Source organism: Bos indicus x Bos taurus, chromosome 3 (assembly GCF_003369695.1).
Source record: "Bos indicus x Bos taurus breed Angus x Brahman F1 hybrid chromosome 3, Bos_hybrid_MaternalHap_v2.0, whole genome shotgun sequence".
NCBI lineage: Eukaryota > Metazoa > Chordata > Mammalia > Artiodactyla > Bovidae > Bos > Bos indicus x Bos taurus.
The window spans coordinates 16819497-16844297 of NC_040078.1; the positions used below are offsets into that span (position 1 = coordinate 16819497).

General features: G+C 54.1%; 4 protein-coding genes across 7 annotated transcripts; all 4 read left to right on the forward strand.

The window, feature by feature from the left end:
- Positions 1 to 7506: 7506 nt before the first annotated feature.
- On the forward strand, positions 7507 to 10952 carry S100A3 (S100 calcium binding protein A3). 3 transcript variants are annotated; one of them, XM_027538315.1, is made up of 3 exons: positions 7507 to 8059; positions 9918 to 10057; positions 10490 to 10952. In XM_027538315.1, exons 2-3 carry the CDS (start codon positions 9923 to 9925, stop codon positions 10652 to 10654), a joined length of 300 nt encoding a protein of 99 aa, XP_027394116.1. In that variant the 5' UTR covers positions 7507 to 8059; positions 9918 to 9922; the 3' UTR covers positions 10655 to 10952. The 3 variants fall into 3 exon arrangements, with proteins under 3 accessions (XP_027394116.1, XP_027394115.1, XP_027394114.1); XM_027538314.1 differs by lacking the exon at positions 7507 to 8059 and adding an exon at positions 8858 to 9263 and having other exon boundaries at positions 10490 to 10951; XM_027538313.1 differs by lacking the exon at positions 7507 to 8059 and adding an exon at positions 8865 to 9013 and having other exon boundaries at positions 10490 to 10951.
- A 1303-nt stretch (positions 10953 to 12255) lies between these two features.
- S100A4 (S100 calcium binding protein A4) lies at positions 12256 to 14625 on the forward strand. The gene is made up of 3 exons (XM_027533067.1): positions 12256 to 12361; positions 13165 to 13320; positions 14326 to 14625. The coding sequence occupies exons 2-3, from the start codon at positions 13180 to 13182 to the stop codon at positions 14488 to 14490; spliced, it is 306 nt and encodes a 101-aa protein (XP_027388868.1). The 5' UTR covers positions 12256 to 12361; positions 13165 to 13179; the 3' UTR covers positions 14491 to 14625.
- Positions 14626 to 17981: 3356 nt separating this feature from the next.
- On the forward strand, positions 17982 to 20758 carry S100A5 (S100 calcium binding protein A5). Of its 2 annotated transcripts, none has more exons than XM_027538316.1 (3): positions 17982 to 18260; positions 18626 to 18784; positions 20481 to 20758. In XM_027538316.1, exons 2-3 carry the CDS (start codon positions 18647 to 18649, stop codon positions 20622 to 20624), a joined length of 282 nt encoding a protein of 93 aa, XP_027394117.1. In that variant the 5' UTR covers positions 17982 to 18260; positions 18626 to 18646; the 3' UTR covers positions 20625 to 20758. The 2 variants fall into 2 exon arrangements, with proteins under 2 accessions (XP_027394117.1, XP_027394118.1); XM_027538317.1 differs by lacking the exon at positions 17982 to 18260 and adding an exon at positions 18276 to 18366.
- A 1211-nt stretch (positions 20759 to 21969) lies between these two features.
- Positions 21970 to 23911, forward strand: LOC113882881. The gene is made up of 5 exons (XM_027526073.1): positions 21970 to 22039; positions 22340 to 22566; positions 22933 to 23048; positions 23166 to 23323; positions 23679 to 23911. The coding sequence occupies exons 1-5, from the start codon at positions 21970 to 21972 to the stop codon at positions 23813 to 23815; spliced, it is 708 nt and encodes a 235-aa protein (XP_027381874.1). The 3' UTR covers positions 23816 to 23911.
- The last annotated feature ends 890 nt before the right edge of the window (positions 23912 to 24801 follow it).

The following is a 24801-nucleotide window of genomic DNA, read 5'->3' on the forward strand; positions in this document are numbered from 1 at the left end:
CTTTCAGTGCAAGATGATACAATTCCTTTAAAAATGTTGTGGGCTTCCTGTCTATCAACTTACAAATTCAGTTAGACAAAAGCCACATTTATAAATCTCTTTGAGACTGGCCCTTTCCACCTTAGAGTCAAGGTGCTGGGAGAAAATGTCCTTATGATTCTTAAAGACCCTCTTGTCTGAAAGGCTCAAGAAGACACACTGTTAAAATTATTAGAAGACATAATATGTATGTGAAATCTGAGACTTGCCCTTAAATCTTTTTGAAGTCCACATGAAATTTCTCCTCTTTGACTTTATCTTACCCTGAGGCCCTTTTCCTTGGCAGGGCCAAGGATTTGATCTTGGCCCCAAGGCCATTTATTGAGAGCCATTTGTTGTCTGGGGAGACTGTCTGGGGCTCCCCTGGTGGCTCAGACAGTAAAGAATCTGCCTGTAGTGTGGGAGACCCAGGTTCAATCCCTGGGTCAGGAAGATCCCTGGAAGAAAAGAATGGACACCCACTGCAGTATTCTTGCCTGAAGAATCCTACGGACAGGGGAGCCTGGTGGGCTATATAGTCCATGCGGTCGCAAAGAGTCAGACACAACAGAGCAACTAACATGACCTTGTACTACGGCTGTCCTGGGCGCTCTATATTTTCTCTAAATTCTACTCGAATTGAAGAGCTCCTTTTTTTTGGCTGAACCATGAAGCATGCAGGATCTTAGTTCCTCCACTAGGGATCCAACCCATGCCCCCTGCAGTGGAAGCGAGGAGTGAAAAAGAGTTTTAACGAAAAGGAAAGGGGGGATGGATAATAGACAAGTAATAGACAATATTTTTGTGAATTACTTTCTTACTTTTCTCACTTCCCTGGCAAGCTTTGCTGCTTGGGAACTGCTTACAGAGTAGCTCAGACAAAAGCTCCCCCAAAATAAGGAGTGAGACACCCTGATTGTTCTTACTGTTCCGCTTTAACTGTTGCTGGGCAAGGTTGGGCAGGCTGAGCAATGAAAAGAGAGGAGCCTATTTCCTAATATAATACCCTGTAGGGAGAGGAACCAGTGAATACAGGTCAGGGATGTATGATAATGGTAATTAACATTTCCACAGCAGTTCCCAAAGCTGCTTTCAGGAACACTTTCTTCAGCCCCATGGTAACCCCCCAGAGAACTATCATTAGGCCCCTTTTACAGATAAGGAAATCAAAAGGAGGAAGCGTCTGCCATTCAAGGCACTCTCATTTTGGCCAGGCTCTCTGATAGGCCTGTTCGAGCAACATCCCACTGACTCTTCACAGCAGTTGTGTGAGGGCTGTATCACTTCTAACACCGGTTGTAAAGTCAGGACAGGTTGTCTCTGGCTGCTGGCCGGGCCTCGGAGCTCAGTGTTCTCTGCGGGGACATGGAGTCGGGTGCCCACCTGCTGCTTCAGGTTCCCCCTCCCTGAGTCCACCCCCACGGTGAACAGCCTGCAGCTCTGTCCCTCCACATTTCACAGAGGAGGACATAGGGGCTGGGAGAGGTGGCCCAGTGGTACAGGATCTGCCTGCAGTTCAGGAGACATGGGTTTGATCCCTGTGTCAGGAAGATTCCCGGGAGTAGGGAATGGCTACCCACTCCAGTATTCTTGCCTGGGAAATCTCATGGACAGAGGAGCTACAGTCCTTGGGATTGCAAAAGAATCTGGCATGACTTAGTGACTGAACAGCAGCAACAGAAGTTATACAGGGAGCGGTACTGGAATTTGTCCCAAGTCTGCGAGAAAGGGGCTCCTGCTTAAGGGACATGCAGGTGACAGCCTGGGCCTTCCTCTCCTTCCCCTTGGGCTTTGTGTGAGATGAAGGGGACCTGGCTGGGCAGAGTCCAGATGCCCTTGGTTTCTTGATCCTGAAGACATGGGGAAGTGGGTCCACTTCTTGGTGATCGCATGGCCATAGTGTGACTGCTTGCAGTGGATCCTGGCTTCTGCTGGCACTCTGTCCCAGATTCTGGGGCTGTTTGGGCTGGTGGAGACTGGCCACGGTTGGCTGCTTCTGGAACTGTTCCCCGACTGGCTAGGCACCTAATGGGACAAATTTCTTTCTGTGTATTTGACAAACTAACAAACACATGAGTTTCCTAGCTGGTCTCAGTAATCTTCCCTCATCCCACCACTCCCTGCAAATCTCTGTGCCAAGGCGGAGAGCAGGAGGGTCTGGAAAACGGTGCTTGCTGCTCAGGGGCCTGCTGGCCAGATTCTCTCTCATTTTCTCCTGGAATTAGGGCAGGGAGCAGAACCTCAGGGAAATATATCTCCCCTTCCATTGTGTCCCATTGCAACTCTGCTCTTTGCTCTTCAAGGTCTGTCCTGCAAGAAAAGAGGGACAGAAGGCAAAGGTGGATTCTGAGACAGTTCAGTTCAGTTCAGTCGCTTAGTTGTGTCTGACTCTTTGTGACCCCATGGACTGCAGTGCTCCAGGCTTCCCTGTCTGTCCATCACCAGTTCCCAGAGCTTGCTCAGACTCATGTCCATCGAGTCGGTGATGCCAACCAACCATCTCATCTTCTGTTGTCCCCTTCTCCTGCCTTCAATAGGAGCGACCCAAATGAGGATCCCCATGCTCCCACCTTTAGGTCATTTGAACTCCTCACCAACTCAGGGCTCCCATCCAGGAAATGGGCAGAGTCAGGCATTGACTAGGCACTCAAAAGAGGTAGTAGGTCTAAGCTCTACAGGTTCTCTTTGATCCCAGTTCAGATTCTCTCCCCACTCCCATTCCCTAATTCTGTAGCAAAGGCCTCCCTGGCTCCAGCCTTGGTAAATCAAATACCCCTTCCCACACTCTCTCCACACTGGGCTCAGATGATGAGAGAGAGGAGATGAGTCAGTTTGAGGAGGTTCACTGACCCCCACAGGGCTATGAGAATGGGGGGTGGGGTCACCCTGTCCCTTGGGCCCAGGTCCTTGTGGCACAAGCACAGGAATGTTGGGACGCTCCAGGACATTTCATCTTATTTCTCCCTGAGATGCAGAACCGGACACGGACCTTCCAGGGGCCAGGGGGTTTCCCAGAGGCCTTTGTAAGGTGAGGGTGGTGATAGTGGGGGCCGAGGCGAGGAGGGAGGGGAGACAGAGAGGAGGGACAGTCCTGCCAGGTCAGAGAGCATCTGCTTCTCTTCCTGCTGCCCCCACTGAGTGGGGGATTTTGCGTGGGGTTGCTGTGTTAGATGCGGGGCCCTCAGCTCTCACACGCTCCACAGGACCGTCAAATGATATGAAGAACTTTCACACTGAAGTCTCAGGGCAGGAATCTTCAGATCAAAAAGAAAAAAATCAAGACCCAAACAAGGTAAAGGACCTCAAGGTGGAGAGAGGAGGGTGGCGGAGCTCAGAGTGAGGGCTCAGTGAAGAGGGCTTCTCATGACAGTCCTCCAGCCCCAAAGCACCTCCTCCCAGACCTCCCAGTCCACCCACCCTCCCTGCCGGGCTCCAGCCCCGGTGGATCCAGGGGTTTCAAAGGGCAGACGGGCTTCGGCGATCAGGAAACAACAGCTTACTTAAATGTTAATTAAAGATACAAAGAGTGGTTAAATAAGGATAGCTCAGTGAGGAAATTCAGTGGAGAAAAGAGGCTGAATAATTCAGCCAGAAGGTGAGAGAAAGAACGACAGGAGGAGACCAAGCTTCGGTGAACAAGACCCGCACTTTATTTTCCAAAGTAGTTTTTATACCTTAAGTTATGCACAGAGGATAATGGGGGAAGGGGTAGAGTCATGCAGTAAGCCAGGCTTTCTTCCTGCAAACTTATCATATGCAAAAGTTTAGGTGATTTGCATCATCTTCTGGCCCGGAGGCCTGTTAACATTTTAAGAAACTTATTTTTCTCTAAAGGTGATTATTCTAAAGTCAGGCACCACCCTCCAAAAGCATTAGATAAAGTTGCATTCCTATAGGGCAAAGGTGTGATGGGCTATAACAAGAAAAAGAATTAACTCAAGGGTCCAAGATTACAAACATTAAAGCTACTACTTACACCAATTATATTAATCAATACACTGCCAGGGACACAGCAGGTAAGGGATATGGAGACTTAGCAGCAAACATTGGCCCAACAAGTGAAAAACCCTTCACCAATACAATTTCTAATCAATCTTTTAACTACTCAAAGGAATCTGTGTTTAGACAGTTTAGAACATCTCATGCCTCTCACAGTTGGGAGGCTCTGAACAATCACATGTGGCCGGAAAAACCTATTCAGGCAGGCTAGAGGAATTCCAAAGGAGTTTGTAGGTTGAAACACTATCACACCCAGGAACTTTATTAACTGGAGCTGTAAGCTAACTCTTTTTTCAGAGAGAGGTAGTGGGGGACAGCCCCCTGTAAAGTCAGAGGTGTAGGTGAAAGCACAAAGCAGAAAGTAGGCAGACTCTGGTTTGGGGGGTAGATGCTCGAGAATTTCCAGGGGGACTCCTGAGGCTCGATCCCGCCTTTGCGTATGCCGAGCCTCCTTCCTTATGACCTTTGCCACGGGTGGAGTTCCTCACGCTGGCTCCTGGCAGTGATAGAATTCCAGTTGAGCTATTCCAGATCCTGAAAGATTATTCTGTGAAAGTGCTGCACTCAGTATGCAGTATGCCGGGAGATGGCTCCCGGCACTCCCCTCAGCTGTCACCTACTAGGGTGAGCGCCTGCCTGCCTCAGTCTGGGCAAACAAAGAGGAGGAGTCCTGGGTGGTGCAGCCAGGCTGGGAAACAGGAAGGGCTGGGGGATAAGGACTCAGACGGGGAGCAGTGGCCCGGCTCTTCCTTGACCACTCACATAGAGTACCCCAGGCCCACCACTGTAGCCCTGCTTTCCTGCTCTCCCTTGCATTTATGTTACCCATCTCTCATACGTATGTTTGTTACCGTTTGTTGCCTGCGTTAGAGGGTCCTTTCCACAGAACTTGGATTTTGTCTGTTTTGTTTATGGCTGTACCTCCAATGCCTAGGAGAGGTGCTTCTAAATATTCACATGAGGACTTCTTGGTGGTGCAGTGGCTAGGAATCCATCTGCCAATGCAGGGGACACAGGTTTGATCCTTGGACTGGGAAGATTCCACATGCTATGGAGCAACCAAGCCCTCGTGTGCCTAGAGCCCGTTCTTTTTCTGCAACAAGAAAAGCCACGGCAATGAGAAGCCTTTACACTGCAGTGAAGAGCAGCCCTCGGTCCTCACAACTAGAGAAAGCCCATTGTGCAGCAACGAAGACCCAGCGCAGCCAAAAATAAGTATACTTTAAAAAAATAAAATGAATACTGACATGAGTCATGAACGGCTCTAACCCCGTCACTAATTAGCTGTGTGACTTGGGCAAGTTACCTGCCTCTCAGCTAACATTCACATGCTCACCAGGTGCCAGCGTATTTGTCTATGAGCCGTGTACATACTAACTCATTTATGCCTCACAGCAGTCCTATGAAACGGTGACCATTATTTTCCTTGGTCATCCACAGATGACAAAAATGAGGCCCAGAGAGGTGAGGTGATCTGCTTAAGGAAGGTGGCTGCTCGTGGCATTCCTGGGGTGGCACAGGTGGGAACGAGTGCTTGACCCAGAACTGAGTTAATCGCTGGTCCACACTGGGCCCCTGCTTCTGTCCCCTACTCCCCGTAATTCCTTGCCTATAAAACAGAGGTAATCATAGCCCTCCCTTCCCGGCCCTCCCACTGCTTAGTTCCCTCATTTAAAGGGGCTGAGTCTTCAGGCAGCTGATGGCTGAAGGTTGAGCTGCAGGTGCAGGGGGACTCAAGGGAGGCCAAGGTGTCATGAACTCTCTGGCTGCCCCATAAGCATTAGGGTTTCTTCCCCATTCCACACTCTTCTGGATCTTGAGTTCTCTTTCTGAGAAATGAGGAGGGGTCTCTTGGGCCCAGGGATGAGGGGCGGGAGGAGAGAAGTGATATGAAGGGATTTCCATTTCTGGTAATATGGTGATCTGTGCCTATTCCAGCTAAAAACAACAAAAAGTTCTGGAGAGAATAAAAACAGCTTTTCAAAGCATTAAAGAGCTCACAAGGCGGTAAGGAATGAGATCAAAATCTAAGTGAAAGCAGATTCCAGGAAGAGAGCCCGGTACCAGGCCCCTCATATCCTGAGGACATCACTAAACTGAGCCAAAGTGACCTTTGGCTTTGTTTGTGGAAAGAGGAAGGGTTCATTTAAGGCGTGGAGGCAAAGGGGACACCCCACATAATGCTGGGACCCCAAAGGGCTATACCGTTAAGCCCCAAACCAGAGGAAAGCTACCCCCACCCCAAGGGAGTGCAGGGAGCTCGGCCTTGGTGCCATGTGGAGCCAGGAGGACAGGACACAAGAGCTCTAGCTCCAGGCTGCCCTGGCGAGAGTCTGTGCTTGGTGGGGTGGGGTGAGGGGGCAACCAGGAAAACACAGCCTAGCCTTCCAGAAGGGCCCCTAGGAGCAGCACGCCTTCCTCCCGGGTCTCAAGGCATTCTGCTGATGATCCCCTAGGGAAGCAAGCAGTTTTCCGCCCAATGTGTCCAAGCAAAACCCTTAGGTGCTGTTTCAGGGGCTCCAAAGAGCTCCAGTACCGTAGTTCTTTACGTCTCAGCACAGAAAAGAATTCAGGGAGAGGTGAAGTGACATAGTGAAGAAATGATTTACTGGAATAGGACGCTTGTGAGACTTAAAAGCAGGAGGACGAGAAATGCCACACTGTGAGACCTTACTGGGCTACAGTTTTATAATCAGAGGAAAAATGGGGAGGGAGAGAAGACCTTCTTTGTCTTTCTTGAGTAGACATCAATGCTTCTATCGTTAGCTCCTCCTCCAGGTTGAGCTTGTCTCTACATAGTTAAGCTAGGTTCACAAATGATTGTTTTCTTAATGTGTACAGACAGCATGTCCTAGGGATCCTCAGCTGACTGAGCTCCCTGCACAGGATGTGGGTCTCATGCTGCCACTGTTTCCTTGTTTTGGGGGGTGTCTTGTGCTTCTTTTGTGTGGTTTGTTGCTAAGGAAGCCTGCTCGGTTTCGTGGTTAAGCAAACCTGCTTTTAGGCTTCCCTGGTGACTCAGTGGTAAAAAATACACCTGCCAATGATGTGGGTTTGATCTCTGGGTCAGGAAGATCTCCTGGAGAAGGAACTGGCAACCCACTCCAGTATCCTTGCCTGGGAAATCCCATGGACAGAGGAGCCTGGCAGGGTGCAGTCCACGGGGTTGCAAAGAGTCGGACACGACTGAGCGACTAAACAGCAACAGACCTGCTTTCTTGAGTAATCATTAACATTCAGGGGTCTTCCGTATTTTTCTACTTACCATCCCCTAGTGGGATTACCTATTTAATCACCTATTTTGTCCCTTTGAAAGTGAAAATGTTAGTAGCTCAGTTGTAGCTGACTCTTTGTGAGCCCATGGACTGTAGCCCCCCAGGCTCCTCTGTCTATGGAATTCTCCAGGCCAAGAACACTGCAGTGGGTAGCCATTCCCTACTCCAGGGGATCTTCCCGACCCAGGGATTGAACCCCAGTCTCCTGCATTGCAAGTAGATTCTTTACCATCTGAGCCACCAGGGCTATGCCCCCATCACAAAGACTGTCGGTCTGGGGATCTAGCCAGGAGAGTGTCTGATGGGCTCAGTGGTCTCACCATAAATGAGGGAGCTGAACCAGAGGCTCACCAAGATCCTCTCTGGCACGGGGATTCTCTTGGGGTGAGGCAAAAATGTGTCCATCCTTCTTCTGGGATGCCTCTTCAGCATGAAGAGATGGAGGGTGGCTGTGATGAATGACCTGTCTCCTCTAACCATGCAGGAGGGAGATGGACAGGAGGCCATGGCCTGTTCCCAACGCTGGGGGAGGCCAGAGGGAAAATGAAGAGGTGGTGGTGTCTTCAGCCTTTGATGTATGCATGGCTAGGTGTGTGAGTGGCGTTTGTAGTAGGAGTTGCCAGGGAGGGAGGCAGGGGAGCCCCTGGGGGGCATCCTGAGCTTGACCTACTTGGATCGCCCCATAATTACTCCCTTCCTTCATCAGGAGGCTACAAATAGGGATGTCCTGTGTCTGGGTTCCTCCACTTGAAACGCCAACATCAGTGGTGAGTGCCAGCTGCTTGGGTCCTGCCCTGGGTTGGGTGTTGGTCAGCCCGAGTTCTGTTTCCTGGCTCAGAGTCTGAGCTTGAGGGCAGAGGGATGACCACAGCAGGAATTAATGAGGTGAAGGGAGTCTGGTGATGGACTCAGGGATTCCATGGTACAGTAAGGGGATGCTGGGGAGCTTGGGTTTAGGGGGTGTGCAGAGCTGAGGTCTGGCCGAGGGATGGGGATGATGGGCTTAAGGCACTGCTGTTGCCCACAGTTAATTCCCCCCTCACCCACTCCCTTCATTCCTCCCAGGGGGGTGAGATGGGCCAGGGAGGCGGGCAAGAGAGGATTCCCTCTAGTCTCCAGGCACCGAGCTCCTGAAAAAGCCACAGTGGTGGCGCCAAGCAGGCTGGCAGGAACCCAGAAGGGCAGTTCAGCCTCTCTGCATTTTCCTATTCCCTGCCATCATGGCCCTTTCCTCTCCTGGGAACCCGGAACTCTGCTCCAATCCTGGGCTGTCACAAAGCGTTAAACCCCAGGCAGCACTTAACCCCATTGTCTCTCCCTACTCTTGACCATCCACAGCGCCCAGCAGAGGACAAATCATTAGGGAGGGAGAGAGCCTTGGCCCAGGCTGCCACATGCTGCAGGACTCCTGTCCCCTGGGGGAACCAGGAGTGAGTCACTCAGCTCACGTGGAAACAACACGTGCCTTCCTGGCTGCCTTAGGGTTTCCCCAGGCTGGAGGCATCTCCCAGGAGGGCAGTGGGAGGGGCCAATGTAATGGGGGTGGGTGGGCAATTCTGCGGAGGGCTTCTCCTCTAACAGAACGGGGTAGCTGTCTGCAGAGCCTTCTGTCTCAAGACCCTCAGGGGTCAGGGTGATGGCTATAGTTGGGGCAGATCACAGACTGGTCCCTACCGGAGCTGGTTGTCTCCAGAGACCATCTGATTCAGGTCCCCGATTAGGTCTGTGAGGTGGGATTAACCCCATTTCACAGATAAGGCACCTGAGACCTTAAATGGCTCATCCTCGCCTGCACAGCTAGTCAGAGGCATAGTGGATCTTTGCATGCAGCTTCCCTGAGTTCAGGGCAGAAGGGATGGTGAGAGGGTGGTGGTGAGACTGTAGGGGTTCCTCTGAGACCTGACCCTCTAAGGATGCTCAGCTTTGCCAAGGACCTGAGGCCGGGAGCCCAGAGCAAGGATCTCCCTGCAGGTTCCTATGGAAGGGGCTCTGGGGTCCTGAAGGGGAGGAAGATTCTAGGCTCAGGGGGCTGTGTCTCAGAGGGTGATGCAGAGCCAGACTGAGCTATGGTTGGGTGTCAGATGAGAAAAGATGGAGACAATAAGTGGGGGTTTCCCTGGTTGCTCAGGTGGTAAAGAACCCCTGCAAGGCAGGAGACCCAGTGTTTGATCCCTGGATTAGGAAGATCCTCTGGAGAAGGAAGTGGCAAACTACTCCAGTAAGAACCTGGAGAATCCCCTGGACAGAGGAGCCTGGCTGGCTACGGTTCATGGGGCCACAAAAGAGTCCAACATGACTTAGTGACGGAACTACCACCGCTGTGGGGGAGTGAGGTGACGAGTGGGCCGCTCTCCCTGAGGGGTTTGCAGTGATGTTGGGCAATTAAGGCCTCTGTCCAGAAACAGAACAAGTGGTGGTGGTGGGAGACGGTGGGGGCGGTCGGAAAATAAACGAGGAGCTGGTGTAGTCAAGGAGGGCTGCTCAGAGGAGGGGGAGCTTGTGGGGTTGGAAGTGCGTAGGGGGTTAATCCAGGTCTGGGCTCAGTCCCTGGGACACTTAGAGTGCAGCGGTTAGAGAGGGGTTGACTTGGCTTCTGCCATGAGTCCCACCTTTGTTCCATGACAGGCAATATGGCCAGTCTTCTGGAGCAGGCGTTGGCTACTCTCGTGCGCACCTTTCAGGAATATTCACAGTTCTCTGGAAACCCGCTCTGCCAGGCGAAGTTCAAGGAACTCCTGGAGAAGGAGCTGCCTACCTGGGCCCCGGTGAGCACCTGGGCTTAGCCCCCAAGGGAAGCACTGCTTGAATTCTGCGAAGAGACCCTGCTCAGAGTCTGGGGCACAAGGGGGTGGAGGTTAGACTGTGGGGAGGGGTGCTGGGAGGGAAATGGGCACAACCGGAATCTCAGTTTCTTCATCTGTAAAGTGGAAGAAAATCACCTCCCAGACTGGCAGGGCAGTTGGGAAGACTGAGGGAGAGCTCTGTGAAGAACACACGTTCCATAAATGGGCTGAGAAAGAGGGTTTGGGAGGGGAACTGACACGGTGAATCCTCAGAACAGGGAGGCTGAGGTTGACCCCGAAGGGGCGTGGGTTGCGGATGGCGGGGAGGAGGCGTGGAGGGGAGGGATGTGTGCACCAGGCTGCTCTGCCCTCCTCAGCCTGCCTCCTCATCCCTCCCCGCCCCACCCCGCACAGACGACGCTCCGGGAGTGTGACTACAAGCAGTTCATCAGCGTCCTGGACACCAACAAGGATTGCCAGGTGGATTTTGTGGAGTACATGCACTTGCTCGCTTGCCTCTGTATCTACTGCCATGAGTACTTCAAGGACAGTCCCCTGAAGCCCTCCTGCGCCCAGTAACGGAGCCGCTCTGGCTCTGCCCCGAGGTCATCCTGGGCCCGTCAGCTCTCCCCTTCCCAGCCCCCCGGGCCCCTCCTTCTAGACTCTCCCAGGTTTGCCCCTGGTGTGTCAACCCATGAGTCCAGGAAACACGAGGGGACCATCCCCAGAACCACAGCTAGTGATCTGAAGAGCAGCCAGCCGCTGCCTCCCCCCACCAGCCACAGGGGTGGTGGCTGTCAAGGCCCAGAAGAGCATGTCTGGGAGAGAGATTGTGGCGGCAAAGGCCTCTTTTGTTCCTAATAAAGAACTGGCATCACTTGGCTTCCTTTGGTTCTTCTGAGATGACGGCACTGGGGCATCACCCCTCCCTGGACTTTTCCACGGGAGGACAGGAGGTTGAGGGCAGTTTCAGACCCTGCGGAAATGAAATGGTCCCAATGTCCAGCAGGAAGGCATGGGGGCAACTCGGGGACAATGTCCATGGGAGGATAGTTGGGGGGGGGGCTCTCTGTCTGTCTGTATATGGCGGGTCTCTGAAGAAGAAGCTCCCTTGGGCTGTGAAGGAGGTGAGAGGGGGGTCAAACTCAATCCCCCAGACCCGATGTTCTGGGAGGAGGGTGGGGCCGTAGGGGAGAGGGCGAGTCTGTTCCCCGCCCTGGGCTATGAGAGCCCAGAGTGCAGCACTAATGGGATTAGGGGTTGGACTAGGGTGCTGCTCCCTGATCATCTGGGGAGGGGTGCTCTGCTGTTGAAGGGGGAAGGAGAGAGACCTTCAGGCAGACCCCTCTGCTTGAAGTCACAGCCACCTGAGGGGTTTAACCCCCGACTCCTGACCCTCCCTCAACCCCTGAGCTCATACCTTATGCTGGGAGGTTCCGCTGATCCCTGCCTCCCCTCATTTTGTGCTGCATCACCTCTAACTTTCCTCCGCTCCCTGCCCTCTTCATCCCTGACACCCATCCCAAATCTAAGCCCCCTCCCAACGCCCTCTGCCAAATATAAGCCCCCTTCCAACGCCCTCTGCCACCCGACCGCTCTTGGTCTCTTCAGTCCATCCCTGAGCCCCAAGGCATGCCTCTCCTTCCCCATTCCATCACTCCTGCCACAGTGCCTTTCTCCAAGGATGTGCCTGTGGGGGTCCCCAAGCCTCCTTTGGGTGTTAGCCTGTTCCTCCTCCCAGACCCCCAGCTCCCGTCCCGGGGCTCACTCAACATAGTAGGAAGCTCTTTGGGGAGGGGCGCAGGGCAGCATGAGCCATCCCCTGCACCGAACCTGAGGGGCCCTCCCTGTGTTCTCGGGCTGCCACATCCCAGGGCAGTTTCCCACCTGCCACCTTCCACCCCTCTATGCCGGCTGCCTGGTGGGACACGTTCTCCTTGTCCCTCATGCCCCAGGCACAGCCTGTCCCTTCCCCCAGCTCCCTAAAACTCAAGCAGAGCTGTGCACACCCACCCTCCAGGCCCCTGCCTGTGCCCCTGGGGCTCTCCCATGTTCGTCTGTGCCTGCTGGGGCAGGAAGCTGGCTTTCCAGGCTGGGCGGGTGGAGAGGGGTGGAGGGGGGCCACTGTGTTCACCACATCAGCCCACGATAGGAGGGCTGGGTCCCGTTCTCCCCCATCCCCTGCCATGGGCAGGGCCTGGCCCGGGTATAAATAGGTCAGACTGCTGGGTTCTCCCCATTCTTCCTCTCTCCCCATCATCTCTCCCCAGCACTTCCTCTCTCTTGGTGAGTTGTGGTCGCCGGGCTGGCATGCAAGGGGTGTCAGGCCGAGGCTGGGGGCAGGAGGAAGGGGGGTGGGTGGGAGCCAGAGGCGCTAAACAGGTCCAGATGTGAGATTCCGATGTGGAGGCTCTGGGGTGGGTGGTGTGTGTGTGCATTCAGGAAAGAACACAAGCGTGCAGGTGGCTGGTGGGGACTGTCTGAGGGGTTCTGTGATGCCAGGGCTTGTGTGTGGCGTTGCTGCCGTATGTGACTGGTGGGTGTGCACGTTGGCTGGTGTCTGCTGGGTGGCACACTTGGGTGTGGAAAGCACAGTGAAGGCAGAAGGCGCCTGTGGGCTCTGGCTGGTTATGTCCTAGGAGCCTCGGTCCTGCACCAGCAGCCCGGCCCAAGGGAGGGTGGCCTCCCCGTCCCTCCCCTGCATCCGTGCCTCTGCCACCTCACCCTGCCCCTCCCTATGCACTGGTTTTTTCCGCTAGGCCCCTGGGCAAGCCTCCAGCAGCCTCGCCCAGCCCAGTGCTGGGAGGGGGAAAGAATGGGCTGGGGTGGGGCTGCTGTGGGCTGAGCTCAGGAGTGGGTGAAGGGACCAAGTGAGGGTGGAGGAAGTGCTGCTGGGGAGCTGGCTGCCTGGAACCCGGAGCCCTGCAGGGGTTCGCTGCCCCAAGCATACATTTCCCTCTCCCGCTAGGAGCTGAACCCCTTTCTGGATGGGAGATGTGCTCCCTGAGGGATGGGAGTGGGGGCATTTACAAATACATAGCTGGGGGTGGGGTGGGAAAATAAGGTTGTCTCTGTGACCCTGCCCCCAGCTCCTGACTGCTGCCATGGCATACCCCCTGGAGAAGGCCCTCGATGTGATGGTGTCCACCTTCCACAAGTACTCGGGCAAGGAGGGTGACAAGTTCAAGCTCAACAAGTCTGAGCTAAAGGAGCTGCTGACCCGGGAGCTGCCCAGCTTCTTGGGGGTGAGTGATACTGCCTGGGAGGCACCTGTCCTCTGTTCAGCATTACCTACAGCTGGCATCAGCTGCTGACATGGGCAATTTCCGGGCAGAGAGCTTACCCTGGGTGCCTGTGGCCAAAGCACGGTGAGCACCCACTGCTTACTTCCTAGCACCCTCAGAAAGAGGGCAGAGTGAGCAGATAGGGTACGGTGCTCTGTACAACTTCCCTGGAGGGAAACTGATGCTCAGAGAGGCTAAGTAACTTCCCAAGGAAGTCCGTGTTTAAAGCTGAGATCATGAACTGCGATGGTCGAACTCTTGCCATCACTCCAGCAATGAACCTCTTTTTTTTTTTTTTTAAGATTCTGTGAAAGTTATATGCCTTCTTATTCTTTTTATTTTTTCTAGTTGAAATATCGTTGATTTATAGTGTGTTCATTTCAGGTGTACAGCAAAGTGATTTAGCTATATATACACATCTATTTTTTCAGATTCTTTTCCATTATAAGTTATTACACAATATTGAATACAGTTCCCTGTGTTATACAGTAAATCCTTGTTGCTGATCTCTTTTATATACAGTAGTGTATATCTGTTAATCTCATATTCCTATTTTATCACCATCCGCTCGCCCCATAAACCATTTTTGAGTTTCTATTTGGCTTGTGGACATGAAGATATAGTTCTCTGGAGACACTCACACACCTACAGAATTCTCCTGAGCAACCCCAGTTGCCATCTGTATCAACCTTTACGCTTTCATGACCATTGTATAATTGGACTCTTAAAATGACCTTGGCAGAAGAGGCTGTGGTCTCCGTTACGCAGTTGTACCCAGGTCCTCAGACGTCATCTGAGGGGTAGCTTAGCCCCTAGGGCTGGAGGTCCAAAGCCAGGCCCCACAGGGGTGCCTGTGCCTTCCTGAGCTCCCATCTGGAGCTCAAGCCTCACCCAGTCCTAGCTCTGCCCTACTCCCCCACCCCGACCTCGCTTCCGGTTTCCACCCGTAGCCTCTTCCTCCTGCAGAAAAGGACGGATGAAACTGCGTTCCAGAAACTGATGAGCAACCTGGACTGCAACAAGGACAACGAGGTGGACTTCCAGGAGTACTGCGTCTTCCTGTCCTGCATCGCCATGATGTGCAATGAGTTCTTCGAAGGTTTCCCTGATAAGCAACCCCGGAAAAAGTGAAGGCTCCTCAGGTGTGGGTGGTGGGGGGCTGCCAGCTGGGGTCTTCCCTGTTGGCGGTGGGCACATCAACTCACCCTGGCTCCTCCAGACGTGAGCACCATACTGAACAAGTTCAATAAAGATTCTTGAAAGCTATGAGGCTGATGGTCTGAGAAACTCCGGGGGCGTGGGGGTGGGGCCTGAGGGATGCGTTGCGGGGGCAGTGGGGCGGGGGTAATGGAGGATGCTGGGAGCTGAGTTGTCATCTTGTGGAGAGTGGAGAGCAGACTAGTGAAGGTGGGAGACGGATGTCGGGGACTGTGCATGTGTGTGGCGGACAGAGGCGACTCTGGATGGGGTCAAAGGCAGGGAAAGGGACCCCAGACGCTTGGAATGTCCCAGCTGTAGGATCTTAGCCAGTGTTCTCACCCATCCCACCTCCCCAGCCTTGCCTCTGGCAGGACCTCTGACTGAGGCTGGGATGGATTCGGAGGTCACATCTGCTCCTGGCTGGGGTTTGGAATGGAGTGTGGGTGCCTTGGGGTGGTGGGGAAAGGACTGAGTCATGGGGAGGAAGTAGTGAGGCCAGAGTGGAATGGGGAGGAAGGCTCAATCCTGACACTTACAGCTCGGGTCCCGCCTGCCACCTGTTCCAGTGCCCTGGCTTCAGACCCCAGGAGAGATGAATCCTTCCTGTCCAGGGTCAGATCAGGGAGGTGACATGGAGGAAGGGCAGGTTGATGGCCACAGCATGAGAATATCATCCTTCTCTAAGCCTATCTCTCTGGAGGCCCTGGGATGAGATTTGTTACCAGTTAACAGTCATGTTCCATCAGAGGAGGACAAAGGACCTTGGAACTGAAGAGTGGACAGTAACTGTGCTGGGAGGGAGGGAGATAGTGGGAGGTGACCAGAGTTTTGGAGACAAAATTCTAGGCATGAGATTTTATAAGTGAATTGAGACTCCCCTCCTCCTTGCTGCTGCTAAGTCACTTCAGTCGTGTCCGACTCTGTGTGACCCCATAGATGGCAGCCCACCAGGCTCCCCTGTCCCTGGGATTCTCCAGGCAAGAACACTGGAGTGGGTTGCCATTTCCTTCTCCAATGTATGAAAGTGAAAAGTGAAAGTGAAGTCGCTCAGTCGTGTTCGACTCTTAGCGACCCCATGGACTGCAGCCTACCAGGCTCCTCCGTCCATGGGATTTTCCAGGCAGGAGTACTGGAGTGGGGTGCCATTGCCTTCTCCGCCCCTCCTCCCCAGCCCTCCTGAAAATATCAGGCATGATAGTGCTTCTCTTTAGGTTAAAGACCAGCGGCTCCAGCCTGCAATGGGTGGGCATTAGATTTCCAGGCCTTGCTTGGGTGGTACAGGGACCTTCAATGAAGAGATGAGTAGAAGGCAGGTCCAGAGACAGAGAAGGTCTGGTGTCCGTGACCTTTCAAGCTTTCCCCTTTTCTTCTCATCGTGTTGTTTTTCTCTCAAGTTGCAGAGGAGTGGGGTAGGTGACTCAGATGTTCCTTCAGAGTGTGACTACAGAGACTCGGATAGAATTTTGATCCAGGAAAAAGTTTGCCACTTCTTCCTTCTCCCCCTCATCCCCCTCCCGGGTCTGCCCATCTTCCATTGGAGTGCCCTCCCCTGAGTCTCCCTTCTGCATCAACTCTCTACTTTGGAAACTCCTGTTGCTTAGCGACCAGTCCCTGCTGCGTCTTTACCTTTGGCAGCTGGGGGTGGGAGTGGAATTGGGGGCAGCAGGGAGCATCTAGGCAGGCTAGGGTGAGGCGGCATCAGCCACAGGCGCTAAGCCCCTAACTCTGTTCTCTTCTCATTCTTGAACTGGTTGTTGGTGGTAGAACAATGTCCGGGCTTCCCTGGTAGCTCAGCTGATTAAAAATCTGCCTGCAATGCAGGAGACCCCGACACAGTTCCTGGGTTGGGAAGATCCCCTGGAGAAGGGATAGGTGACCCACTCCAGTATTCTTGGGCTTCTCTGGTGGCTCAGATGGTAAAGATTCCGTGTGCAATGTGGGACACCTGGTTTCAATCCCTGGTTTGGGAAGATCCCCTGGAGGAGGGCATGGCAACCCACTGCAGTATTCTTGCCTGGAGAATCTCGTGGACAGAGGAGCCTGGCGGGCTACAGTCCATGGGGTTGCAAAGAGTCAGACACGACTGAGCAACTAATCACAGAACAATGTCTGAGTCTCTCCTGGGATATAGGCAAATCTCCTTGACCCACACCCTGGTCATTATTGCACCTTGAACCTGCTCCCCAGAGTCCACAGCCTCTACCCCATCATCCAGCCCTACCCTTCCCCGATTTCTGCCTTGGTCTCCCTGATTTTCAGTTCCCCAAGAGTCTCTGACAATTCTTTCCCATGGTGACCAGAGAGGTGTTGAAGAAATCATCATTGAAAAGTCCTTTAAAATTTTAGTCTCCATACTCGCTAATGACCTTGACCATGCCCTTGGCAGGAAATATCTTCCCCTGCTGATTTCCATCTTGAGATGCATCTGTTCTGCTCTTGGGTGGGTGGGAGGGCCGCAATACAAAGAGCAGCCTAGGGTATGGGTGGATACCCTGCATACCTCCTGATTCTTCTTTCCAGGGAGCCTGGCTGTTGTCCCATCAGATTGTGAGTTCTGGGTTTTGGTTGGAAAGACAAAGCTTCTGGGATTGAAAATGTATGTACCATGGTAAACTCCGTATGCTCCCATCCCTTCTGTTTAGAAACAAGGAAGGTGAGATTCGCAAAAGGGGGTTTCTCTGCAGCCATGTCCCAGGAGGCTCTGACCTAGGCCTCTTTGTCCCTGGCCCCTTCTTATTGGCCCTTTCTTTCCCCTGGTTTCCTGGGGACTGGAACAAGGGAATATAGGCAGACCGCAGTGGCAGGCAGCCTGTGTCTGCCCCGTGAGTTCTCTGGCTCTCTCCTTCCTTGGTGAGTCCTTCCTTCTGATCTCCCTGCTCATTTATACGGTAGGGCAAGCTGGGCGATGAGGCCAGAAGCTGACAAGCTCTGGTGACCTCCCCCAAGAAAGGCTGGGTCTGATGAGTGGGCATGTGCTCAGGGAGGAGAGGGCCAGGTATTTGGCATCATGGCTATGAGAATTTCCCGAGAAAGTGGCTCTGGAGGTGGAGGTGGGGATCAGAACCAGCCAGGAGGCTGCTGCAACTGCCGAGACCCCCGCCTTCCACTGTGGTCCTGGCTGAGTCTCCCGGTGGTGGGGAGTCTCCTGGTGGTGGGGAGTCTCCCGAGGGTTTGGGGAGGTAGGAGGCAGGAATAGCCAGGTGGGCTTCCAGCTGAGGGTAGGAGACAGCAGCTTCTTCCTCCTTTCCTGGCTCAGGACCCTACACAGATTTACCTGCAAACCCCAAGTTCCTTGGGTGTTGGCTCCTTCCTGCCTAAGGGGGAAGTGGTTTCCAAGTCTGAGTCACAGGAGCTCCAAGAGCCTCTTCCTTTGGAGGGGTGTGTGGCTGTGCTGGTGGACTGGAGGGCCCCATCAGACCCAGTTTCTGCATCCAGCCCTCACAATGACCCCGGAGAGGAGGCCCACTTCCTTCCCTGACTCATGACTGGTCTGTGTGTGCAGTTCTCTGGGCTGGAGCCTGGGGACCAGCCGGACAAGTTCTGTCCCCCCTTCCCGGCTTCCTGTTGAGATCTTATCTTCCAGTTTCAGCCCCGGTTCCTCCAACCCCTGGACTCTCTCTTTGCCCTGTCCCCCACTTCTGTAATGGGACACTCCCTGATAGCGGGCGGTTCAGGCTCCTGGGCCAGGGAGGGTGACTAAGGTAAGGAGAATGACCTCTGGAAAGTGAGTGCCCAAGCTGGGTCAGGCCGGAAGAAAATCCTGACCCTTCACTGGCTCCACCATCTGCCACCAGTTCTTCTGGGAAGGTCAGCTTGCCCCTAGACCTTTTTCTCAACATCTTCTAAGCAGGAGAGTGTGCAGTCTCCTTCCAGGGCTGGTCAGGCTCTGGCTGTTCCAAGTTTGCCGTGGGTCTCACTACAGCCTATCCTGAGACATTGGGGTCCACGTGCCAGACTTTGGGCTCACCATGCGTTCCAGTCACTGGTCCTTGAAGGAGAAGCTTGGAGAGGGGCTAGTGATGGGGTCCGGCTTCCTGGGGCATGTGATCTTTCCCTCTCCCTTCAGCCTCTGGAACTGCACACTGTGATGGAGACCCCTCTGGAGAAGGCACTGACCACTATGGTCACCACTTTCCATAAATATTCTGGGAGAGAGGGCAGCAAACTGACTCTGAGCAGGAAGGAGCTGAAGGAACTGATCAAGAAGGAGCTGTGTCTTGGTGAGGTAGGTTCCAGTCCCTCCCCTGCACCCCAGAGTCCCAGTGCTCCCTGGGTAGGTGGGGGAGGGGAGGGAAAAGAAGGGGATGCCACTGTCAGGGGCTCCCCAGCACGAGGGGGGGAGGCCCCTCCAGAGGGGACACATGTCTGTCTGTAAGGTACACTAGTCTCAGCCAGGACAGGAGGGCCCAAAGTAGGGGCGGAGACCCAAGGAAGACAGTGAACATCCTGGGCGTGTACAACTCTAGACCTAGAGCCGAGGGATGAATCAGGTATCACTGGGAACAGAGAGAGCAGCATTTGCAGGGAGGACCTCAGCCCGGGTGAGGGATGCAGATAAGGAGATCAAGGAGACTTCCAGGTTGAGGCTGGGTTCCTGCAGCTGTGGAATCTGTGAGAGGAATGGGGTGGGTGGTGGGTGAGGGGATTCGGGGGTCCAGGTCAGCTATGCATAACTCACGGGCAGGGCTCCCACCTGGCCCTGCTCTGTGCATCCACCATTGCTGGGGCTTTCAGCCAATGCTGACATGGGACCCAAAAGGACCATTCTGTTAGTTTGTGAACACAGGTTGGAAGGAAGCAGAACTGATTCTTACCAGATGGAGATGGTGGGAGGGAGGCAACTGAAGAGGGAGAGGCCTGTGAGGTAGTCATCATATTATTGTTACAGTTAAAAAAAAAATTGAGGCTCAGATGCATTATATAATCTCCAGCTAGTGAGAGGTTGGAACTCAAGGCCAGCTCCATGTATCACTCTCCCTCTTTCCTTTAAAATCAGCCTGGGGCGGGGGGCTCTCCTGTGGCATCCTGAACCTTAGTGGACCTCCCTAGAGAAAAGTGGGAATATGTCTCTGTGGACAGGGGACCAAAGCAGGTGTGGGTGTCACCGGGCCTCCCCTCTGGCCTTCCTGCCTACTTCTCTGCATCCTGGAGTTTAATGAGGGCAGAGGGAGGGGCCATGGGTCCGGCAGGGTTAATTACAGGGAGACGGAGGCCCTGGGGAGGGCCTGGCTATAACAGGAGCCCAGATTGGGGACAAGCATGGGGTCACAGAGAGGCTGTTTCCATCTCCGTACGTCCCGACGTCCTGTCTCCTGTGGCAAAGCTGGAGTGGAGGACAGCGGAGAGGAGCGGGCAGGATGTGCCTGTATTTTCTTCCTGTTCCCTCCAAGTGCCCTGTCTCCCTCCTCTTGTAGAGCTGGGCTGGGAGGGCAGGGGACCAGACAGAGAGCAGGCCTGGGTGCCGTGCACTTGTGCCATATAGCTATCCTGCAGGCTCTCCTAGCTAGGGAACACAGAGCTCTAACCTCTGCTCTCGTGGAGGGATGTGTGATCTGCTTGCGTTCTGAACGATCCCCAACAGGGACAGAATAAGACTTGGATCCTGCTCAGTGCCAGTACAGTCACCAAGCTGTTTCTATGAGGTGTTGTAGGAAGTCTAGCTGTTTCTTTGAACGGTAGAAATTGTTGAGAGGAAGAGGGGTGCCTGCAGTAACCCGAACTCTAGTCATTTATTCAGGGCATGGAGGCTCTGCTTGGTGTCAGATCCCATGCTGGCTGTGGCCTGGGGGGAGGCTCTGGGGGTTGAGATGCTCTGTGTTGCTGACTCAGCTGGGGATCAGCCTGAGGCCACCTTCCCAGGGGGCACGGCAGGGCTGGGAGAGGTGGCTGGCTGACCTGTCTCTCTATCTGGGCCCTTGAAGAAGATGAGGGAGAGCAGCATTGACGACCTGATGAAGAGCTTGGACAAGAACAGCGACCAGGAGATTGACTTCAAGGAGTACTCGGTGTTCCTGACCACGCTGTGCATGGCCTACAATGACTTCTTTCTGGAGGAGAACCAGTGACCGGGGCCTAGTCCCTGGCCCCTACAGCTCTGCTCACAAACCCTGCATGGCCCCTCGCCTTCCCCTCCCTCCCAGATAGACCCTGCTTCAGCCTTCCCCTCCAGCAGAGGAATAAAGGTTTTCCATTCCAGGTGTCCAGGGCTGGTTTGGTAGAATTCTTTTCCATCTTGGCTGGGGGTGGGGTGGGGCTAGGCAGAGCTTCTCCTTGAGTAAGTGGACAGCCTCTGGGAGTTAGGGTTCTGAGTCTTTCAGAGTGGATGTGACTAATCTTATCCAGGCATAGTCTTGCCCTCCAAAAAAAAAAAAAATGGGGAAGTAGGGCCAGGCTTTTGCTTGCCTCGAGGGAATGCTGCAAGTATGCAGAGAAAGTTGCTGGGGGAAAGTGGCTCAGGGAATGAGGACACTCACAATAAGGGTGAAATCCTTAGGTGCTGTTTCAGGAGCTCCAAAGAGCTCTGGTACCATAGCCCTTTAAGTCTCAGCACAGCAAAGAATTCAGCAAGAGGCTAAGTGGTAGATAAGAAGTGATTTACTGGAAGAGGATGATTGTGAGGCTTACAAGTGGGTGAGTGAGAGATGCCCGGCCCTAAGAACTTACTGGGTTACAATTTTACAATCAGAGGAAAGGTGGGGAGGGGGAGAAGACCTTTGTCTTTCTTGAGTAGACATCGTGCTTCCATCATTAGCTCCTCCTCTGGGTTGAGCAGGGGAGTTTTCATATCTCTACATGGTCAAGTTAGGTCTACAAATTACTGTTTTTTATGTGTACAGAGAGCATGACCTAGGGATCATTAACTTACTGAGCTCACTGGGCAGGATGTGGGGCTCAGGCCATCATTGTTTTGTTGTTTGGGGGTATGTCTTATGTTCTGATGCATGGTTTTGTTGCTAAGCAAGCCTGCTTGATTTTGTGGCTAAGCAAACCCACTTTCTTGAGTAATCATCAATTCATAGGGGTCTCTCAAACTTTTTCTACTTATAGTCCCCCAGTGGGATTAACTCTCCCACTACTTGGCCCCGTTGTTCTGTCCCTATCACTGGGGGCAGCTGGGATGTGGTCCCTGAGGGCAGTGGTGGGCAGGCCAGAACGACTTGTCCCTGGCTCACAGGAGGCTCTCCCTCCGCCCCCCGCCCCCCGCCCCCACCCCCAACACACTAAGAAAACAGTCTGGCCTTGACCTCCATGCCAGCCCCCTTCTCCTCCATTTCCTCCTTTGCAATGAGCCCCACCCCCATCATCTCTGGGGGCCAGAGATTTCTGCTCTCCCCACTTCTCCATATCAAAATCCTTTCTTAGGAGAGGATCTGAAAAACTTTGCTGTGGAGGGTAAATAACTCATGACACATGGCTCCGCTCGCCCGGGTGTGCGTGCACTTTAAAGGGCAAGAGGTTCCGAGTGGAATTCCGGAGGGGGGTGGGGTGGGGGAAGGGAGGGGGTGGGGTGCGGGAAGGGAGGGGTTGGTGGTGGCAGGAATTTATTTTCCCTAGTGGGATGGCTGTTCCAGATGCCCTGTCAATTCTGTCCTTCATCGAGGGTTTTCCCTGCATCGCTACCCCCTTACTTCTACACAGACAGACAGACAGACAGACACACACACACACACACACACAGTCCCTGCCCGGTTCTCCGCCTCCTCCCCTTGCCCTGTCACATCACGACACGGGGGACAAACTGAGTTTTGGAAATTAGGAGGGAGTGCAGGTCTTCCTTAAGCCCCTCACACCCACCCCACGGAGCCCCGAAAAGCCCCCGGGGCAGGGGACGTGCAAAGCTCGGCCGGGGTGCTGCGTAAAGAGCCGGCAGGGTGGGGCGTGGGGCGGGACGTGCGCGGCGGGGGCGCCTTCGCTGACCGGCTTCCCGGCCGCGCCACTATAAGGCGGGCTGGCCGACCGCTCAGCCTTCCGCTCGGTCGCTCCCTTCTCCTTTCGCTGCAACCGGCGGTGAGTTCTCTCACCAGGGCGGCCCCGGTCCTTTTGGGGCGGCGCTCCCGGGTTGGTCCGCTCGCATTCAGAGTAGGCCGGTGGCGGGGAGAGGCAGGCCCTGTCAGGCTGGCCCCGGGCTAAGGCGTCCTATGGGGCAGCTCCCCACAGCGGGCCTGGGAGGCTGCAGGAGGGTGTGTCCCGGGCGTGGGGTGTGTCAGTGGCACGGTATGTGGTCCTGTGAGGATGTGTGCGTGTGTGTGTGGGGCGGGGGGGGGGGGGGGGCGGCTGGGTGTGCAGCCTCCATCCCACACTCCCAACATACTCCCCAACTTTCTTGGAACCCCTAGAGGAGAGTTCTCAACTGTGGTCCTGTTTATTCCTTAGGATCCTCGAACCACCTCTGCTCTGGTTCCCTTCTCTGCAGGGCACGCATCTCTTGGCCCTAGAGTCTGCCCTCCTCCTCCCCTTCCAGTCCCCGGCTTTCTCCTTTCTCCACCAAGGTTCACCTCACCCTAGTCAAAGGGAGTTGAAGGGGTTGCTTGACAGTGGTCTTGAAGCGTGTGGGTGAGTGAGAAGGCCTTGCTGCCCAGGCTGCTGACCTGTCCCATTGCCTGCAGCTCTAAGCCCAGTCTTCAGCTATGGGGACCCCCCCTGGATCAGGCCATTAGCCTCCTGGTGGCCATCTGCCACAAGTACTCTGGCTGTGAGGGCGTCAAGAACACCCGGAGCAAGAAGGAGCTGAAAGAGCTTGTCCAGAAGGAGCTCACCCTTGGAGAGATGAGTGAGCCTCCCAGGCCCCCTCTCCCCACCTCCACTCTAGCAGCAGGACTGGGAGAGGGCGGGGTGCCAGGTGCATCTGACTCACCCCTATCCACATTCCAGGGCCCTAGACCACATGCCTTAGCATTGGTTCACACTCTGTGGGGCTGGGGCTACTCAGCCTGGAATTCCTTCCCTTTGAGTGAGGAACAGAGGAGGGGTAAAGCCAAGTGAACCCAAGGTGGAACTGGATCTTTGGTGACAAGTGAGAACAGAGACACTTGTATGAGAGAGGGCTGCCTGGGAGGGGGAAATGCAGAGAACTCAAGGTCTCATCACCATTGAGTCTGGCTTTCCCATTCTGACACATTAAAAGATGCAGGATGCGGAAATCGCAGAGCTAATGGACGAACTGGACCAGAACAAGGACCAGGTGGTGAACTTCCAAGAATATGTCACCTTCCTGGGGGCCTTGGCTATGATCTACAATGAACTTCTCCAGGACTGAAAATAAATTGGGAGGTGGAGACGCCCTCTATTTGGTCTGTCTGTCTAATGGTGGTAATTGTACAATAAATTTATTATTATTTTTTGGTTAAATCTACCCCTGTGTCCTGGCTTCCCAGTGATTTCTGTCTCCTCCTCTGCTTGATGCTGCATCAACCATCAGAAGGTTTTCTCACAGTTACCTCTGGGAGTGACTCAGTGACTCACCAGGCCAGGAAAACTGGTGGGAAGGCTCACAAGATGGTGGATGTACCTTAACAGAGTGGCTGTGAGCTCACAAGTTGGCTTTTATGTGAATTAGAAAAGATGTCCACTCTGGGTGAAGCCATCTTAAGGAAAGGCTCAAGTGGTCCCCAGGCTTCCCAGGTGGTACTAGTGGTAAAGAACTGCCTGCCAATGCAGGAGACATGAGAGATGGGGGTTTGATCCCTGCGTCAGGAAGATCCTCTGGAGGAGGGCATGACAACCCACTCCAGTACTCTTGCCTGGAGAATCCCATGGACAGAGGAGCCTGGCGGGCTACAGTCCATGGAATTGCAAAGAGCTGAACCCAACTGAAGTGACTTAGCATGCATGCACACACAAGTGGTCCCCAGTAGAGTGGGTTCTGGGATGGGCTTGGAGGAAATGGTGCTTGAGTAAGGCTGTGTTGAGCCCAGAGTGGAGCAGAGATAGTCCTAGCAAGGTCCCTGATGATGAAGACTTAGTTTTGTTCTGGGTATGGCCAGAGTGGAAGGGCCAGAAGCGCTGGGGGGCGGGGCTGGCCCACGTCTCACCACAGTGAAGTGGGGGCAGAGAAGGTGCCATGGACATGCCCAGCGCCTGGTCAGGGAGTGTTTGTCACTCTGTTGAGACCACCACAGACGGACAGGACACTGGATGCTTGAGTTCCGTTCTGCTGCCTATGCCCTGGGTGGTCGAAGTTGGGAAGCACGCTTTAGGAGTGTGTCCATGCATTCAGGGGGCAGGGTAATTTGTACTAGGGGT

Bases quoted from the DNA above. Each gene is read 5' to 3' on its own strand.
- S100A3 (XM_027538313.1), top strand. From the start codon at position 8,929: ATGGCTATAGTTGGGGCAGATCACAGACTGGTCCCTACCGGAGCTGGT. The intron at 9,014-9,917 runs GTCTGTGAGGTG...GTTCCATGACAG, and splicing joins TGATTCAGGTCCCCGATTAG to GCAATATGGCCAGTCTTCTG. The intron at 10,058-10,489 runs GTGAGCACCTGG...CACCCCGCACAG, and splicing joins AGCTGCCTACCTGGGCCCCG to ACGACGCTCCGGGAGTGTGA.
- S100A4 (XM_027533067.1), top strand. From the start codon at position 13,180: ATGGCATACCCCCTGGAGAAGGCCCTCGATGTGATGGTGTCCACCTTC. The intron at 13,321-14,325 runs GTGAGTGATACT...TTCCTCCTGCAG, and splicing joins AGCTGCCCAGCTTCTTGGGG to AAAAGGACGGATGAAACTGC.
- S100A5 (XM_027538316.1), top strand. From the start codon at position 18,647: ATGGAGACCCCTCTGGAGAAGGCACTGACCACTATGGTCACCACTTTC. The intron at 18,785-20,480 runs GTAGGTTCCAGT...GGGCCCTTGAAG, and splicing joins AGGAGCTGTGTCTTGGTGAG to AAGATGAGGGAGAGCAGCAT.
- LOC113882881 (XM_027526073.1), top strand. From the start codon at position 21,970: ATGGCTCCGCTCGCCCGGGTGTGCGTGCACTTTAAAGGGCAAGAGGTT. The intron at 22,567-22,932 runs GTGAGTTCTCTC...TTTATTCCTTAG, and splicing joins TCCTTTCGCTGCAACCGGCG to GATCCTCGAACCACCTCTGC. The intron at 23,324-23,678 runs AGATGAGTGAGC...TTCTGACACATT, and splicing joins GAAGGAGCTCACCCTTGGAG to AAAAGATGCAGGATGCGGAA.